The 20,991-nt window shown below is 34.2% G+C and overlaps 1 protein-coding gene across 1 annotated transcript in view; it reads left to right on the forward strand.

Moving 5' to 3' along the window:
* thbs2a (thrombospondin 2a) overlaps positions 1 to 14,493 on the forward strand; it is a 40,525-nt gene extending 26,032 nt beyond the window's left edge. The window contains exons 13-22 of the mRNA XM_009307490.5: positions 1,732 to 1,950; positions 3,071 to 3,178; positions 3,272 to 3,431; positions 4,299 to 4,417; positions 4,500 to 4,734; positions 8,732 to 8,959; positions 9,055 to 9,326; positions 9,798 to 9,895; positions 11,421 to 11,560; positions 13,272 to 14,493. Coding sequence (XP_009305765.2) covers positions 1,732 to 1,950; positions 3,071 to 3,178; positions 3,272 to 3,431; positions 4,299 to 4,417; positions 4,500 to 4,734; positions 8,732 to 8,959; positions 9,055 to 9,326; positions 9,798 to 9,895; positions 11,421 to 11,560; positions 13,272 to 13,279 — 1,587 coding nt within the window. The 3' untranslated portion in view covers positions 13,280 to 14,493. The remainder of the gene's footprint in view (positions 1 to 1,731; positions 1,951 to 3,070; positions 3,179 to 3,271; positions 3,432 to 4,298; positions 4,418 to 4,499; positions 4,735 to 8,731; positions 8,960 to 9,054; positions 9,327 to 9,797; positions 9,896 to 11,420; positions 11,561 to 13,271) is intronic.
* The last annotated feature ends 6,498 nt before the right edge of the window (positions 14,494 to 20,991 follow it).

Genomic DNA, 20,991 nt, shown 5'->3' on the forward strand with positions numbered 1-20,991 from the left:
GATCAGTCATCATTAGTTGCATCACAGGGAACATTTTTGTTAATGCTTTTAACTCTTTATAATTAAAAAACTAGACTAGTTACAAAAATACAAACTTACTGCATACATTAATATGCAGCAGCCAACAGATTCCAAAACAAGCAAAAACAAGGGTGGGGGGGGGGTATATGAATATGTAACAATATAACAGTGAATAAATATAATAATAATAAAAACTAAATCTGCTCTTACATCATTAACTTCATTTTAAAGGAGATTGGTTGCTGTTACCTCAACAGCCAATGAGCTTGCTTCTCAACTTTTTATATGCTCAGTATTGTTCTTTGCTGTAATGTTGCAGCACATTTTTTTCGGAGACCCTCCCCCACCCCAGCTCCACCTGTGTTTTTATCTGCTACAGGGAGTTACATAGTGTTATATTCTCAGACTGCATGTTTGTAAATGTGCTGGCAGCAGCGTAGCATATCTATTCCGCCAAGAACAAACATGGACATATACATATTTATTACCATATTAATCTCTCAGAGATGGGCAGCATATAAGCAATAAAAAAGCATATATAGTATATAAGCAATATAAGTGATATGAGCTAGAGTAAGGAGGGAAAGGGGAGATTTAAAAAGAAATTTAAGTGCTCAAGTGTTCAAGGATATGTTTTTAGTTCTTACCAGATAATGTGGATGCATTTGCACCAGCTTTCCAATTCCAGTCACCTAAAGTGTATTTCTAAGGGAAAGTAGCTTTAAAGCAATCAGGTTTACAATGTCAAACAGATTTGCTCTTAATTAAAATTATATTTCAATTTCTACCATAAAGCAGCTCTTTACTGTCTGTGTTTATACACATGGATGCCTGACCTTGACTGAAATTAATCAGAATAGATTTAAAGTAAAAGAAGCCCCAACATTACTTCTACCTTTCATCAGTTCTTCCAGGAGTTTGTGAGTTCAATGGTTGTTGAAATAAAAAAGGACGATTTTACAAGCCATCACAAGTGAGTGATTTTAAAAATGTACCTGCAAAATCCTGTCAGCACTGTATTATCATTGTCATTTACTAGTTTGACAGTATTTACCTGCTAAAAGTAATTTTTTCCGAGAAGTTTGCTTCAGCAAGCAGATTTGAACTGAAAAAAAGACTAATTTTGGCATAATTATGATCGAAATTACATCACACCAGTTTGCTCTTTGTTTAGCACATCAAGGCTTTTAATCAATGTGCGCAAAAATGCCTCAGAGTTACAGTCTCAGTATTTCACGACATTTTGGACAGAAAATTAAGTCTGCTAATTGGAAAAAATCTTTAGTGCCGACAACAGTGGCCAACCATATGGATCTTGCTCTCATTCTCCCATTCTTCTCTCATGAATAAAATTTGCAGATTTCTTGGAAAACTGACTCATTTACTTCATTTTCAACCCAAAAGTTTCATAATGTCCACAGTTAATAGGTTCGTCTCCAACCTCAAGCATCCCTTGCTTAGATCCAATGCCAAGAGCAGTAAATTGACAAAGCACTGAAAATAATTGCCTCACATTTCATAGATCTTTGATCCAATAGCTTTTCGAATAAACTGCTCAATTGTGCACAGCTGAAATCAACAAAATAGTAGGAAACTATCAATAGTACATCTTATAAGGGCCTCACAACATTATTCCCAGTTGTTTCCTCAGACGATGACCCACTTCTCTTTATTGGACTACTTTTGAGTGGTTGTCTGTTTATTTTTCAGGTGTGTGAGCAAGAAAACCCCTGCAAGGAGAAAACCCACAACTGCCACAGGTCTGCTGAGTGCATTTACCTTGGCCACTTCAGCGAACCCATGTTTAAGTGTGAGTGTAAGATCGGTTATGCTGGGGATGGACTCATCTGTGGCGAGGACTCAGACCTTGATGGCTGGCCTAATCAGAACCTGGTGTGTGGAGCCAACCAATCCTACCACTGCAAAAAGGTAAGGGAGATTTTTCCTCGTCTATGGTGGCAAGACAACGTTGTTATAACTTTAAAATTGTTACTAATAACATTATTGAAATAGTTTTTAGAATTAATATCTAAAGCTAATAATTTATTAATATTAATATGTATAATAATAATTTGTTATGTTACGACACCATTTTTCCCTTCCTGATAGCGATTCCAGTAAATGCGCTCAGGAAGTCGGTGATTCTGAACCAATACCTGAGCGTGTATCTGTAGAAACATTTGTTATACTACTAGCCCTGTATAAATGGACAGAATTAATTTAAGGTGTGCCTCAGGCTTATGCATTATTAAAACATGGACAAATACATACAGTAAACTAGAGTATTTTTATTATCTGACATTTTTATTATCAGACATATTATCAGTAATATTATTTACTGTATTTTACTGAAACAAGTTCTGCCACAAATCAAAATCTATTGAAGTTTTACAGTATAACTGTATAAAAATCAGTGCAAAATAAATAAAAATAAAAAATGATTATGAATAATATAGAAAAATAACCTCTTTATAATGTAAAATTCAGAAAAAAAATGTCTGTGTTTCATGTGCGGTGTTAAGCAAACCTAGCAGGCAAATGTCTTGTTTAATAAGATATTATTAGATTGGTTTACTGTTTCAAATACTCATCAATATGGTGACATCATTTTTACAGTATCGGCGAGTATTTCTGACAGTTGGTCAGGGTTGATCTGAGGGTCTCAGACCAACCCTAATAAAAATAATTTAATTATAAAATCTAATAATGTAATTTTTTCTAGTGATTCAATGCCATACTATCATCTAATTCTAACATGCTGATTTGACAAGAATTGTCAATACAGAAAACATTTGCGCTCATTTTTGCATGATAACATAATAAATGTCTGGTCTCACATTTGTTTAATTTAATGCACCCTTGCTGAATAAAAGTATTCATATTAAAAAAACAACATATTTTCACTAATCTTTGAATGCTAGTGTTTCTACACCATTTAATAATAATGTAGAATCAATATAAATGTAAATAAAAAAAATCATTTTGAACTTGTTAACCAGTGTAAAATTTAAAGACAATTGAAAATATTTTTTTTTCTTTCATTGTGCAGGACAATTGTCCCAAACTTCCAAACTCAGGCCAAGAGGATTTTGATAAAGACGGTCAAGGTGACGCCTGCGACAAAGACGATGATAATGATGGAATCATGGATGAGACCGTATGCATAAATCTTAATTATATAATTTAATATCTACAATGTTTTATCTAAAGCGTATAGGCTGAGCTTGTGTTTTGTTCTGTCATTTCCCAGGACAACTGTCCTCTACTGTATAATCCCAGGCAATTTGACTATGATAAAGATCTTGTCGGTGACCGCTGTGATAACTGCCCATACGAGCACAATCCTGCTCAGATTGACACAGACGGTAATGGCGAAGGGGACGCCTGTGCTGTTGACATTGATGGAGATGGTGAGAAACTACTAGAAACTGAAAACTATCTTTTTTTTTTGTCCTGTGAGGTCAAAAATATTGTAAAATATAACATTGTTTTTCCTTCTTTTTATGGCGGATTTCTTTTCTTTAAAAAGCCCTGAACAAAACTACCAAAAAATTATTCTGAGGATTTTAAGACTTCAAATTCATGTTGTTTTTTAAAAAAAATAGTGTTCATTTTCCCTATAATAAATGCTAAATACATTTTTTGTAATATTGTTATTATTATATTCATTATTTTTTATATTTTTTTATTATTATTATTAATATTATTATTATTGTTATCATATGTTTAATAACAACATTATTTTGATTTATTATTTTTTGCTCACTGTTTACAATAAGGTTTCATTAGTTATTGCTACTTAATGTATTTAATAACACAAACTAGTAATGAACAATACTATTATAGCATTTAATAACCCTTATTTAGTTCAACATATACTAATGCGTTATTAAAATCCAAATTCATGCTTGTTGACATTAGCTAATGCAGTTAACAACTAACAAAAAACAACTTTATTTTCATTAACTAACATTAACAAAGATGACTAAATGCTGTAATGTATTGTTTATGTTACTACAGTAAGTATGTTAACTAACATTAACTAAAACAACCTTATTGTAAAATATTATTAACCCTATTGTTAAAAAAACAAAGGCTACCACTCACTTAGAATTATTTAATTTAGCAAAATTATATTTTAAAAACTGGATTGAAAGTGCATTAACATAGTCAAAAGGTTTTAAATAAAATGAAAAACAAAAATAAATGCTCTAAGAATGTTTAATAATTAACATGTCTACTCAGCTCAGTGTAACGCTGTTGTTTGTGTTTTACAGAGGTTCTAAATGAGAATGATAACTGTCCCTACATGTACAACACTGACCAGAAGGACACGGATATGGATGGAGTGGGTGACCAGTGTGACAACTGCCCTCTGCTGCACAACCCTGAGCAGGTACAACAGCTCGGTAAACACACACTCAGCAACACTCAATGTTAAGCAGCAGTTTAACAATGTGATTTGTGTGCTCTTGAAGACTGATTCAGATAATGACCGAGTCGGTGACGAGTGCGACAACAATCAAGACATTGATGAGGACGGCCACCAGAACAGCCTGGATAATTGTCCTTACATTCCCAACGCCAACCAGGCCGACCACGATAAAGATGGGAAAGGAGACGCTTGCGATTCCGATGATGATAATGACGGAGTCCCAGATGATAAGGACAACTGCAGACTGGTGCCCAACAAAGACCAACGAGACTCTGATGGTGAATCAATCTATTGGTTAAAATTACAAGAAGTGATTCTTTGTTTCTCCTGACTGTGAGAAGATACACTACTGGTCAAAAGTTTGGAGTCAGTACAATTTTTAATTCAGACAAAGAATAAATATGAATATAAATATGAATAGTCAATAAATTTTTAGACGATTCATTAAATAGTTAGGGAATTTTATCAATTTATTTTTAAAAGAAGCCTATTTTCTAACACTTTAGTTGAAGGGAGTGTTTATAAGACTGTTAAGACACCTTTATAATCATGACAGGACACTTCCTAAATATAAATATGAAAGGCAAGTTTATTTATATAGCATATTTCATACACAATGGTAATTTAAAGTGCTTTACATAAACAAGAATAAAAGAAAAAAAGGAAAATAGAAATGATTAAAATAATAGAAAATAATTAAAAACAGTTTAAAATGTGTTAAAACAGGTTATAAAAGAATGAAAAAGAAAGACATAGTTATGCAATCTGTCGGACGTAGCACAGTGCTCATTTGGTAAAGGCGCAGCTAAACAGATGTGTTTTAAGTCTTGATTTGTAGTCCTTACTGGAAACAAAGCATCTAATTCTTGCAATGTTTTTGACATTTAAATAAGATAAAATAAAATTTTAGCCATACGTATGACAACTCTCAACAAGTGTCATTTGCTCAGTTAAATCATTTTAAATGCATTTTAAATTGGGATGTCTTTATCATTGACGATCACAACATAAACTAATACATCATAACCCATCTTTGTCATGACAACTTAACATTAGCAAGACAAGGCTGTATTTTATGCAGTTAAATGGTAAAATTGTGCGAAAATAATTTTACAATAACTATTTCTTATGAATATAGTTTAACATTTTAACATTTAAAGCTGAATTTCTAGCATTCATCACATGATCACCTTCAATCAATTATTATAATTATTACTATAGAAAGCTTTTTAGTTTTATAGTTCTGTTAAAACTGTAATATATTTGACTTTTTCTGATTTTTTTGATGAAAAGTTCAAAATTACAGCAAATAATTGAATAAAAACCTTTTTGCATTTACTTTCATTCTTTAAGAATTTAATGTGTCCTTGAAGAATAAAAGTAAATCTATTTTAATGATACTTGTTACAAGCACCAGCGATCCAGCAACTGCGGATCACTGGTGCTTGAAACAGATGTAATCAATGGTGATCCAGAACAGCTGTGTGCGAAGTGCATGAAGGAACTTGTAGTTCGATAGTGTGTGTGTATGTGTGGATCTCCGGCAAACCGCAGTTGCTGGATCGCTGGTGCTTGTAACAGTACTTTTGAATGGTGCTGTATCAGTACCAAGTATATACAGATTTCAGTACTGATAGTAATAATAATAATAAATGTTTCATGAGCATCATCTTATTTTAATGATTTCCAAAAGATCTTTAATAATATGAATGACTTGAGGACTACAACTTTAAATCACAGGAATAAATCATAACATTCAATAAGAAAACAGCTCTTTTAAATTGTATTAATATTTCACACTTTGACAATTTTTGCTGTATTTTTGATCAAATAAATGCAGCCTTGGTGAGCAAAATAGTGTTCTTTTAAAAAACATTTTAAAAAAGTGCTGATCCCAAACATCTGACGATTTTTTATATAATTGTATATAGAAATGCATAGCTTCACATAGCTTTGTAACAGCTTCACATTGTACCTGCTTGAAGAAAGCTTAAACTGGTGTCTAAGTTTATACATTTAAATCAGAGCCAGCCATTTTATCTCTGTTGACTTTTGTCCAAGATTTAGACATATTTATAACTGGAAAATTTCCTTTACTTTAGCCAAGGTCAAGGAAAATGATGTCACACTCTCACAGCTTGCAGGTGGTTGGTGAAGTGTGTGTTATTTGCCCCACTGTGCCACATTTCATTAAAGCCACCAGTTTGTTTGTTTGGGTTTTTTTGTGCATGTTAGGAGGAAAATGAAAACAGGTTACAGCTGGAGGTGGAAGTTGTCGGATGCTAGCATACTTCTCACACCTCATTATGTTTTGTTTACTGGATAAAGTTGAGATGGTTCCAAGAAGAGAAAGGCAACTACCGTTAAAACAGAGGAACTCAGTCAGACCAGCAAATGCATACTTGTCTTTTCCCTCGTATTTGAGTGCTAAAGTCTGGATTTAATAGATTTCACATTTGAAGCCAATCACGTTAATGTACATTACATGAAAAGACAGCTGAGACTGCTTTGTGCTTGCACAAGAGAGATGAAAGTTTCCTATTCTATTTATGTAACCCCTTTTATAGAAATGTGTGTGTGAATAATATAATATAATATAATGTAATATAATATAATATAATATAATATAATGTAATATAATATAATATAATATAATATAATATAATATAATATAATATAATATAATATAAATACATTTATAAATACAAATTAATGGAAAATGTTAATAATATAAATTAATTAAATAAAATCAATAACTTAATGAATTGATTAAATATTAAAAATTAAAGTAATTATTATTAACTATTAAATAATTATAAGTCCAAAGACATGCGCTAAAGGGCAATTAGGTAATCTAAATTGTCCTTAGCCTATGTGTGTGAATGAGATTGTGTGTGTTTTTCAGTGATGGTTTGCAGCTGGAAGGGCATCTGCTGCGTGAAACATATGCCGGATAAGTTGGGAGTTCATTTCACTGTGGCGACCCCAGATTAATAAAAGGACTAAGCCGAAAATAAAATAAAATGAATAATTAATAATAGTTAATGTAATAATTATTAATAGTTAATGTAATTGTCATGGCAATTTCAAATAAAGAGAAAAGGCTTACTTCTAGAAAGATTTTATTCTTTGCAAAGAATAGGTCCGACAGTCTTACAGGAACACCGGTTGTTGCAGTGTTTGACACACAGGCTAACCTGACACCAGGTTTTATCTTCTTTCCCCTGCTTCAAGGCCCTCTTGGTCACAGTTGACACCCAGTTCTCTTTAGAGCATTAGAATTTAGAGCCAGATTTACACTTATTGAAGGCTTATGTTTAAAAGCAGATAACCACCTTTTGAATGACCCTTCTTGCAATATGTTTTTGTATTATCTTTAGGAAGGCATATTTTTCTTATTATATGAAGATATATGAAGTTTATAGTTAGAAAGATTTTTATATAAATCAGTGTTATAGTAATAATAATTAATTAATAATAAATTAATTAATTAATAAATTGTCCACCACAAAATATAATATAATATAATATAATATAATATAATATAATATAATATAATATAATATAATATACATTCTGTAATTTTAATGAATTTTAAATTAATGGAAAATGTTAATAATATAAAATAAATTATTATATAAAAACAATAACTTAACTAATTAAATAGGAAAAATAGTCATTAATATTAACTATTAAATAATTATATTTTACTATAATAAAATGATTTCATGATCATCAAACAGTAAAAATTTGATAATATGAAAAATGTAAAACAGTAATACTTATTGTAATACTTAATATAACATACTATAATATCATATCATATATCATATCATCATATCATATATTATAATTGCATCCAGTAATGTGTGTGTATGTGTTAGGGCTGCACAATATATCGTTTCAGCATCGATATCGCAATGCGTGCATCTGCAATAGTCACAACACAAGATCTGCAATACTAAATCTGAATTGTAGTATACCAGGAGCAACAAAACATGCGATTTGTAGAGTCACTGCTAAGTTTAACTGCTAAGATTATAAATAGACTGTTAGGTTGGGATTAGGGTTAGTGTAAGTTGACATGTACTTGCAAAGTTTCTTATAGCCAGTTAAATGTCTGTTGAAGTTCACAGACCCAAGACTGGATTCATATTAAGCAGACAGTCTACTAATACTCAAATAGACCATCAAAATAAAGTGTTACCGCCAGATTTAACCATTGAACAAATCAACTGTCATCAATTAAAAACTTTTTTTTAACACTGTCCATAGGGGATGGAAGAGGCGACGCCTGCAAAGACGATTTTGACAACGACAGCATTCCAGACTTTATGGACGTGTGCCCTGAGAACGATGCCATCAGCAACACAGACTTCCGCAAGTTTCAGATGGTGCATTTGGATCCCAAAGGAACTGCGCAAATTGATCCCAACTGGGTGGTCAGACATCAAGGCAAAGAGCTCGTTCAGACCGCCAACTCGGACCCTGGCATTGCAGTGGGTGAGTATGAGAGCTTTCAGAGCAGCACATCTGCTGGTGATTTTCACCATGACGTCGCTAAATAGGCTTCTTCATCATTTAAAATTGCTCCTCAGGCTTCGACGAATTCAACGCTGTGGATTTCAGCGGCACTTTTTACGTCAACACAGATAGAGATGATGATTATGCTGGCTTTGTGTTCGGCTATCAGTCCAGCGGGCGCTTTTATGTGGTAATGTGGAAGCAGATAACGCAGACATACTGGGAGGACAATCCTTCAAAAGCCATCGGCATCTCTGGGGTTTCTCTGAAAGTGGTCAACTCGACCACAGGCACAGGAGAGCACCTGCGCAATGCCCTGTGGCACACTGGGGACACACCTGGACAGGTCAGACTGATCAGATATTATTTACAGTTGAAGTGAGACGAATTAGCCCTTCTGAATTATTACTTTGCCATGATAACAGCACATAATATTTTACTAGATATTTTTCAAGACATTAGTATTCAGCTTGAAGTTCAATTTGAAGGCTTAACCAGATTTATTAGGCAAGTTAATGTAATTAGGCAAATCATTGTATAATGATGGTTTGTTCTGTATTCTATCAATATATATATATATATATATATATATATATATTGCTTAATGAAGCTCATAATAATGACCTTTAAACGTTGTTTTTTTTATATAATTAATAAAAACTGCTTTTATTCTAGCCAAAATTAAACAAATAAAACTTTTTCAGAATAAAAATAAAACTACTAATATAATAATACAAATAATAATTTTGACTTCAGCTGTATGTAAGCTTTAATGACAGGCTTTGCTCAGACTAAATAGCTGCATGTGATCTGACAGGTTCGCACACTGTGGCACGACCCTAAGAACATCGGCTGGAAGGATTACACCGCCTACAGGTGGCACCTCATTCACAGACCCAAGACTGGATTCATCAGGTGATTCACAGGAAGTGTTAGGTGCTTTCATACATGTGGTTTAGCTGTTTGGATCAAGCACTGTAGCAGTTTTATGTGGTTTTAGTTTGTTTTCGCATCATACTGATTGCTCTAGTCTGAACTAGTTGAAACGTTAACACTTAACCTGAAAGGTTATATAATCATGACATGACATGTGAAGGAGATATTTTTTATATTATAAGAACTGCCATGAAGTGTTATTGACTCAGTTATGTCACTTTAAATGAAAACATGACATTTTCGAGATGTATTTGTCATGATGACGATTTTTATATTACCAAGATAACATAACTCTGTCATAAATCTGTCATAAACATGATTGTCATGAGTGTATTACAATTGTGTCATGGATTTTATAACAGCATCATTATTATTTTTCCTGACCTCAACTACATTGGTACACATTTAATGACATTATATTTGTCACTAAAATGTCATTAAATGTCATTCAATATTCATGCTAGTATAAAATTAAAGTTTTGAAATTCAGTTTGTTCCACTGAAAAAATATTCATGACACAATTATAATGGCATCATGACAGTTATGTTTATGACAGGTTTATGACAAGTTATGTTGTCTTGCTAATGTGAAGTTGTCATAGCGAAGACATCTCAAGCAATGATATTTTTTTTATTTAAAATGGCAACTGAGCTAATGACACTTAAGGATAGTGTTTACAAGCATGCATAAAATCTTTCATTTATGATAGGTGTCATGTCATGATCATAACAGTGTCATAACAGTCTTATGAACACCTCCTTCAAGTTGTGTAACATTAAAAACAAGCCAAAGTGCAGTTGTGTGACAACATCCACATCACTCGTTGGCTATTTATGTTAATGAACATATTTCCTGAACTGCTTTTTGATTGGTCAGAATAAATATGTGAAAATATTCCTACTTAACTCCTGAAAGTAAACAAAGCGAGGAAAAGGAGCCAGACAGCACAATGCTTGCTAGTATAAAGAGAGGACTATATCCCTGGTCATCTTATATTATATAGTTTGTATCTTCAGATGAACTATACATTTTAAGAACGAAGCATGGATACAGCTTGAAAGCAGTGTTTTTATGCACTGCAAATGACAGTTAATGGAGGCAAGTAACTTAAAGTAGATAATGCTAAACTATTGCTACAGATAAGCACAAAATCTCTGGATTTGCGTTTCAAACAGTAATGTTAATATATTAGCCTGTGAACAAGCGTACAAATTCAGATGGCCAGGTTTAATACAGTCTAGCTAGTGTGATTTAACATGTCTTGTTTAAGAATTAGTCTACGCTATAAAAGCTGCAGTGCACACTAAAATACCTTTTTTAAATACTTCGGTAAATGTTTGAAAGTGGACAGGCTCAAAACTTTTAGTGCTTGTTTAAGTCAGTATTTAAGTGTTGCCTATTTGTAACCATACATAAAAAGTGTCTCTTAATTGCAGGAATAAACAGTGTCTTACTGTAAGGCTGAAGAGTTAACTGATCTATGTTGTTGCTGTTTTTCCCCAGAGTGGTGGTTTATGAGGGGAAACAGATCATGGCAGACTCAGGACCAGTTTATGATCAAACATTTGCAGGAGGGAGATTAGGACTCTTCGTCTTCTCTCAGGAACTGGTTTATTTCTCTGATCTCAAGTATGAATGTCGAGGTGAGTACAGATTTAGCGTAACTTAAAATGGAGATTTATCTAAATTACCTCATCACTGTTAGTAATGTACGGATTACTGGAGACAGCAAAAACAACAGACACCCACCCTCAAGAGAGTGTGAGGGGATGCAAATATATGCAGGAATTTATTGTAAACAAGTACAAACTCTTTTATATTGCTCATAACTAAGCCCACACTGAATCTGTGCGCTCAGATTTATAGCCAGTCATTGTGTCTATTTATTTACTTGTGTAATTTTTCATTTATTTATAATACAGTTTGTAGAGTAATATTTTCTGTCTTTTAGTAATTATATCATATGAGAGGCTTGCTTTGTTTACCAAAAAAAGTGGATCTAATTGGATTTACATTGCAAACATTAAAAAAACATTAAAAACATATTATTTTTTATTTCATATACAGTTGAGGTCAGAATTAATAGCCCCCCTGAATTACAGCCTCTTGTTTATTTTTTTCCCTAATTTCTGTTTAACGGACAGCAGTTTTTTCAACACATTTCTAAACATAATACTTTTAATAACTCTTTTCTCTTAATTTACTTATTTTATCTTTACCATGATGACAGTAAATAATATTCTACAAGATATTTTCCAAAACACTTCTATACAGTTTAAAGTGACATTTAAAGACTTAACTAGGTTAATTAAGTCAACTAGGAAGGTTAGGGTAATTAGGCAAGTTATTGTATAACAACGGTTTGTTCTGTAGACTATCGAAAAAAATAGCTAATAAAAAGGGGCTAATAATTTTGTCATGCTCTGTTAAACATAATTTGGGAAATATTTAAAAAAGAAAAACAAATTCAAAGGGGGGCTAATAATTCTGACTTCATCTGAATGTTGTTTTTAGTTTCGATGCTCCCAAAATCATTATGCATAAATCAACAAAAACAAAATTTTGCACAGACATAGCAAAACATTTCTGCAGAATCTGTCTGGCCCTGCTCATAACTTGTGGAGAAAATAGCAAAGACACTGGACAAGGATAAATCTCTCTTGTCTGCATGTGTCTTTATGCTAAGTTCTTACTAAATGTGACCACTAGCACTAGTTTACTCATGGAATGTTTTTCACCGCATGTGATCTGTCCGCTTAAATTGAATTATTTGAACTTGTGGGGTATACGTGATTGAAACACACGCTTCGAATGTTATCACACGATTGAATGGGCGTTATCAGTGGTTATCAGCTGACAGATATGGGCCAGTAGGGGCCTTTTACACCTACTAGCCTCAAAAGGCTGTTATCATTTATCCACATGGCTAATCAGCTATACTAAAAGAGTAGACTCAGGATCCGATCTGCTTTTACGTTACTGTGACGATTGGGTTTAGGGGTTAATAAAATACAATTAATGGGAAATTTAATAAATAATATAAATAATTCTCTTTAGCGTCTGGTCTCATTAGAATGTGAACTATTGCTGATTAACCATATGGATGGATGATAACAGAAGCAGAAGGCCCCTACTTGCCCATGTCTATCAGCTGATACCCACTAATAAAGCCCATTCAATCGAGTAATAACATTCGAATCAGCTGATTGAGGCCAATTACCTGTGAAACACGCCCAACATTCTGCATCATTTGAGTGTTATCTGATATAATATTCTATAACAAAGCAGAAAGGCAAAACCAAAACGCTTAACAAATTATTAACCCTTGTTTCTCTGCTTATTTTTTTTTTTAAGATAACTGAGCAAACATGGAAATTACACCCTTTAAAGACTACAGAACACATTTACACTCTCTGACAAAAGACCAAAGACTCCAAACTACAAACATCACCGATGGAAACAGACCTCAAACTTCCCCATGAGGAGAAGCAGTGAACTTACATTACAAGTAGTATTTTATACATGTTTTTTTTTTTTTGGGGGGGGGGGGGGGATTTTTAATCAGCCTTTGAACATTTAATTTGTAGTATTTTTCTTTTTTTCTTACAAAATGCAACAATCTAGAGGAAAAACAACCACAGACCTTCATCCTCCGATGTCTTTATCACCAGCTGCTTTACTTGCACAAGATTTTTGTACTTCCTGTTTATTTTTATATAGTGCAACATTTTTCTCCTTCAGGTTTGTTGTTGCAATAAAGACATCTTTTTCTACAACCCTCGATTCTAACAGGGGCTTTGGGTTTGATCAGCATATAAATGTTTCAGAGAGCTTTGAGATGAAGATGTTTATATTAAGACTGTACCATAATTACTTGTGTAAAGTATTTATATGACTCTTGCAATTCAGTATCAAGTTATGTCTAGTTGTTTTATGCAATGCTTTCAGAATCTAGACATTGTAAATACTAATTTATTTGTTTACACTGACAAAATTTGACTATTGCCGTTTCAAGATTTAAAAAAGAACTTTTTTATTGCTATGCTCGAAATCTATAACGCAACTTCATGCCTATAAAGGTTTTTTATACATTTTTTATAGAAGTTCTTCAAATGTGAGTATGAATGTGCTATTGTGTCGTTTTGTTTTTATCCATTGATGCCACACTTCATTTGCTGCATTTAAAACTCTTTTCTGGTGATTAACCACTTTTTTCCTTTAGTTTTTTTGTTTTAAAAATGTAATGAGAGCACAGTATATAATTGGACTAATCATTTTGTGAGTATCAGAGAAATAATTACACATAAGGAATTGTCATCGTCCAGATCTTTTGAGCCTAAACATGTGCTTTGTTGTTGTTGTTTTTTTGTTTGTTTTGTTTTGTTTTTGTTTTTTTGTTTTTGCTTTTTTTAATGATTTCGTTTTCATAACTGTTTTTTATATTTTGTAAAATTGTGCAATGCTTTTGCTTTTTATGCTGCAGTAAATCCCTTGAAAACCTTGTAAAATTTTTCAATTTAGCTTTTCTCACAATTGTCTTGTTTTTTCTTTAATAAAATGATTACTCACAGTTTTCTATTTGGACTTACACTTTTAAATTGTTCTAGATATTTATATGTAAGATTATGTTGTTTTTTAAAAAGCGCCTATGAATGGAATATACCTAGATATACCTAGGCGTAGTAGTAGTAGTAGTAGTAGTAGTAGTAGTAGTAGTAGTAGTAGTAGTAGTAGTAGTCCATCGTTTACATCAGCGGTGTCAAACTCAATTCCTGGAGGGCCGAAGCCCTGCACAGTTTAGTTCCAACCCTGCTCCAACACACTTACCTGTAGGTTTCAAACAATCCTGAAGGACTCAATTAGTTTGATAAGGTGTGTTTAATTAGAGTTGGAACTAAACTGTGAAGAGCTGCGGCCCTTTTGGAACTGAGTTTGACACCTATGGTTTACGTTGTTTCCTTGTTCTCATGTAAATGTCATGAGTGTAAAATCCTGGTAAAAAAGAGAGGCCAATCTGAAAAGAAAAAAAAACACTGACTAATGATCCACAGATCATTAATATGCACGCTTCAACAGCATGTAAATAGTTATGACTTTTCCTAGTGAGATTACAACAATTACATATTTATTTCCTGATTTTGTGAGATTAACAGTTTATAATATTTCCTGGGACTCTTATTTTGAAATGGGACAGGCATTAGCTGTAGGTAAGTCAACACAGCAGCATCTTATCTGTGTACAGGTTGTCAGAATGCAACATGTGGAAAAACAGATTATAAATATATTCAGCGGCTGCCAAGAAGAAGCATAAGGTCTATTTAATTGTAGTTTTACTCTCTTTTTTGTGCTTTAATGTGCATATTGTAGAATGGTTTATGCTACAAGAAGTTTTTTTTATGAGGCAACAAAAACATGTACCTTAACATTTGTAATGAGGCAATCGATTTAGACTGTTCAATAAGTGTTTAATGCATGTTCATGCATATCACTCTGCTCTTTGATTTTTCTAGAGCTAAAGGACAGCTATAAACTTTATAAGACTCATACATGCAGGCAGAGATTGATAATAAATTCTGCCTGTGTTTTTATACACGTTAAACTAAAAAAATCTAAAGATAATTTTAAATTAATCTCTGCCTGCTGAAACCAGCCTAGGCTGGTTGACTTGTTTTAGTGGGCAACCAGCCTTGTTTTAGAGGGGTTTTGTCCATTTCCAGGTTGATTTCCAGTCATTTTCAGCATGGTCAAATTCCATTATCTTTAGCCGGTCAGGCTGGGAGATGAGCTAAAACCAGCTTGACCAGCCTAGCCGTCTGGGAGCCCAGCCATAACCAGCTATGTCCAGCTTAAACCAGACTGGTCAAGCTGGCTTTAGCTGGTTTTAGCTGGTCATTTCCCAGCCTGACCAGCCAATACCAGGCTGGAAATGGCTGGAAACCAGCATGGAAATGGCCAAAACTCCTCTAAAACCATAAAAAAAGCCATGCAGCCGCTAAAGCCATACAGCCTTGGCTGATGTTTTTTACAGTGGGTGGTGGTCTCTTTTTCATTCATTCATTTTCTTGTCGGCTTAATCCCTTTATTTTTTAATCTGGGATTGCCACAGCGGTATGAACTGCCAACTTATCCAGCAAGTTTTTACACAGTGGATGCCCTTCCGGCCACAACCCATCTCTGGGAAATATCCACACACACACTTATACACTACGGACAATTTAGCCTACCCAATTCACCTGTACTGCAAACCGGAGCACCCGCACGCAAAGGCAGGGAGAACATGCAAACTCCACACAGAAACGCCAACTGAGCCGAGGTTCGAACCAGCGACCCAGCAACCTTCTTGCTGTGAGGCGACAGCACTACCTACTGCGCCACTGCCTCGCCGGTGGTCTCTTCTATCAGTGTTAATTATAATTTCCTATATTTCCTACAACTCCTACTCCTAACATCAAACATTCTCAGTTGAAACGATTGTCATTTGACAAGGCATGCTCAATTTGTTCACTTATGTCCATTCTAGGGGTAAAACATAGGGTTTTAACTGGGTTTACATTAATTATCATTTTTAAAACACAGTTTTACTATGTTTAGTGTAAAGGGTAATCTGTTCTTAGCATATATTACTATAAAAAATGGGTTTTCTATATGTGAAATGAATGAGAATCAATAATTAATAGTCACACAGGGCTTATTTCCTCCGGATGCTACGGTTTCCCCCACAAGTCCAAAGACATGTGCTATAGGTGAATTGGGTTAGCTAAACTGTCCATAGTGTATGTGTGTGAATGAGAATGTATGGGTGTTTTCCAGTGATGGGTTGAAGCTGGAAGGGCATCTGCTGCGTAAAACATATGTTGGATAAAATGGTAGTTCATTCTGCTGTGGCGTCCCCAGATTAATGAAGGGACTAATCCGAAAATAAAATGAATGAATGAGTTTGGCTTACAAAAATCAACATGCTAATCTAAATAACACTGCTAGCAGGGCAGCTCACTTTAACTGTGAAAGCAAACACAGGCTGCATCCAAAATTACATTTGTCCCTGTTATTTAGTTTAGGTAAAAAAAAAAACAGTAAGTGAGAAGTGTGTCTATATTCACACAATACTCATTAAACAGTTAAAAGATCTCTAGACCATTTAAATGACTGATAGTAGAAACTGTACCTTTAAATACAGTACAAATCTACAAACAGTACATAGTCAATTGACTGTTGCATGAACCCATTCTAACAATGATTTCCCACATTCACTTTTTCTTTTCTTTTTATTGAAAACCAATACAGTTTAAATAGCAGTAGGGGGTGACAAACGGAAAGTATTAAATCCTCAATCTTTGATGCCAAAACATTATAATGATAGCCGATGACGCCATACAAAGAGAGCTGTTGTGCAAACATTCCACAACTGCGAATGAATCCTTGTTGAAAATCTTTAATTCGCAATGAAATGACAAAAGCCAGGCATTGTGCATCTACATCCTTTCCCATGGATTACATTTGTATTTGCATGCGCTAGGCATTTGTAAACCTCATCGCCAATTTTGATCCCCTTCTGCTTACATTTTAAAGGCTCCAAGCCTTTTGTGATCTCCAGCAGGCACGCTTTTTGAGTCCGCTTCAAAACGCAAACTGACATTTGGGACTTGCAGCTGCTTTCTAGCCCAAGCCAAGATACCATTGATATGTTGTAAACGTGGTTAGGCCAGTGAGACGTAAATATGCACATTTTAACTAGCCAGCGACTGGCTTTAAGAGATAAACAAGTTAAAAGACTACTGTCATTTCCAACTTCTGCTTTTAAAACCAAATAAAGAGGCGCCAGGCCGGGATCTTTAAGAAAATTAAAAGTCCTATAGTTACTGGCTTCCCTCTCAGAGCATAAGGGAGATTTTACCACACTCTTTTTCAGAAACAACTGCTCTTTTACCAACAACTTTTACCATATGCTTAAAATTAATAGTGTTTTAAAAGCTCCTCTTCCACATGTGTCTCAAATGCTCCTCAATTCTATAATCCCGAACTGGCTCGTGCAGTTTGTAGTCTTGTTAATGGTTAATCTTGCCTTCTAAGTGAGCAATAAGCGGCACGTGTGCCTCCATTTGGTAAACATTAAGGTAAATTCTTCTTTAATTAGAGCTGACTGGGAATTTTCTCAGTGACTGACGTTAAGTTAGCAAGTGCTGTCAACCAAACAGTGTAAATGTTAACAAGTGTGGCCCAGCACCGCAGGCATGCACAGCTTGTCAAAGTCAGCTTTCGATGGAAACAGAAGGAGTCAGATGTTCTGTTTCACAATTCTGACCTTTTTCTTCACAAATTATCAGATGTTACATTGCAATTCTAAGGAAAAACTTGACAATCAATACATCAATGGACAATAGCTGGAGGTTTTTAACTCCATGAACCCCACATATATCCTCATCCTCATGCCAATGACCCAACTCATCTTAAAATCTAAAAGCCATCTAGTTTCTTATAAAAGGCCCACATTAAATTTTGAAAACATTATATTCTGAATGGGGGCGAGGCAATGGCGCAGTAGGTAGTGTTGACGCCTCACAGCAAGAAGGTCGCTGGTTCGAACCTCGGCTCAGATGGTTTGTCTGTGTGGAGTTTGCATGTTCTCCCTGCCTTCACGTGGGTTTCCTCCGGGTGCTCCGGTTTCCCCCACTGTCCAAAGACATGCGGTAGAGGTTAATTGGGTAGGCTAAATTGTCCGTAGAGTGTGAATGTGTGTGTGGATGTTTCCCAGAGATGGGTTGCGGCTGGAAGGGCATCCGCTGTTTAAAAACTTGCTGGATAAGTTGGCGGTTCATTCCGCTGTGGCAACCCTGGATTAATAAAGGGACTAAACCGACAAGAAAATTAAATGAATTGAAATATTCTGAATGGCATACTGATTTATTTATTAACCTTTTTGTCAACACAAACACTCCTGTTAAAATATTAGGGGGGGGGGAGATGACCTTTCGTGACCTTTTAATTATATTAATGTATTAATTATTTTACATTTAGTAGATGCTTTTTTCCAAAGAGATTTGCTTTGATTATTGTTTTGTAAAGATAATATACAATAATTTTAACATTTTTAAAAACATATACACATGTAAAAATGTAAAATATGATTTCGTTTATTTATTTATTTTTTTTATTTATTTATTTATTTATTTATTTATTTATTTACTAGGTTAAGTCACATTAATGGCTATAATAATCACAAGCACAAAATTAACCCCAGCAATTTATTCCTTGCATGCTTCATAAAATCTATTATGTGCTTAAAAAGTATGGTTCTGTCTAATAGCCAATTATAGCTGTGATTAATTTTCACAGCTAATGTCATACTGGCGCTGGGTTTGTTTTCTAAGCATGTACTCTGATAGGGCTGTCATTAAATACAGCTGTCAGATGATATATTTCCACTTCTGCTCCCCTTTGGCTGGTCTCTCAGCATTGCTGTGTAGCAATATCACAGATTTAGATACACTTATTTCTAGAAAATACCATGACAGTGATAACATTGAAAGACACTTGAATATGTTGTTGTTTTGCTTATATGTCATCTTACTCATTTCCTTAGTTATGTCAATTAAGTGAGCTGATAGGGTTTTGTTACAATGATGAGTTGCAATTGGATGAGTAAATATCGTGTCTGTGCTTGACTATGTTTCAGTGTAGCGTCAGAAACATTTGCTTGACTTGTTGCAGGGTTTAGAGATCTGCTCAATCAGCACAGGTCGAGTCTTCAAGGGTATCTCTTAATAATCACATGTGCATGAGAAAACAAAGTAGTTTCCATTAGACTGGGTTGGAAGCTCAGTTTCCTGGGTGGGAAGTTTAAAGAAAAGGCTTTCAGCTCCTGAACATAAAACAGCACCTTTATGACAAAGGCACTCGTGACTGCTCTGGCAACAAAGTTTCTGGGTTTCATAAAACGTGATTTTATCTTTTTATCTTTTTATCTTTTTAAAACGAGTTTATCTTTGACATTCAGCTTTGTACATGCACTCAAGAGTGCTGAAATGTCTTGTGCTGTCTCGACTCAGCCGTTCACCTCATCAGGTTCACAATCTGTATCAGTTTTTCTCAGTCACTTTAGTACATTTCTCAGATCAGAATTGAAATTTGCAAAACACTAAGTGCATTTCTCAAAATAATGTCAACAAATAGGAAAACACCATTGATTACCTGCAAAAGCCAGTCTCTTGCTCAAAATTCTTCAATGATCTCTCAAAACTAAATTTCTGTGCCAATGAACGTGTCAGTGCCATCAGAATGAAGGGTATTGGGGATATTGTCAAAAACTGACCTTGTGATGTTTAATTTTTCTGCAATACATATTGCAGTGTTCAGTATAATTTCAGCAGATGGCATCAATAGCTCTGTTTGGAAAGAATTCATGAAATTAGATTAAATGAGACGATTTTGTAGGAGAGTGCATCTGCATAAAATATAATAAATCACAAGCAATGATTAACACAATAGAGCAAAGATTTGAATGAAATAAGCCATTATGTATGGTTGGCTGGGAGTCTAGCGGGAATCAGGCACAAACTGAATAATCAAATGTAAAATAACACTGTATAGTGTATCATAGTATATGCACACAAATCTAATTCATCTCTTTTTGTGCCTACATTCTTTGATGTGGCTTGGAATTCTCACACAGTCACATGCCCTAAACACATGCAGATGATAAACTAATTGATAAATGTATGGTTCAAATTGGCAATGACTCAACAAATCATGTCTGTGGTTTCTGTTCAACTATAATATCGTAACCCTGCAATGTGACTATTGCGGATACACATATTGCGAGATCAATGCTAAAACGATATATTGTGCAGCCCTCGTCAGAATGACAAGTTTTTATGTGTACTTATACTTAAATTACTTAATCATGTTGGCAGTAAAACAGCCAGTACTCTGGAGGGGTGTTCTGATGTAAACTGGTGTATTTTTTTTGTTTTGTTTTTTTGTGGTTTGTACTATTCAGGCCCAATACCAAGGGGGTTTGGAAGACCCACCGATCACTGACAAAGCTAATCAGTTTTGGCCAATGCGTGAAGCACCA

The sequence above is a fragment of the Danio rerio genome, chromosome 13 (genome assembly GCF_049306965.1).
Source record: "Danio rerio strain Tuebingen ecotype United States chromosome 13, GRCz12tu, whole genome shotgun sequence".
NCBI classification, from domain to species: Eukaryota; Metazoa; Chordata; class Actinopteri; order Cypriniformes; family Danionidae; genus Danio; species Danio rerio.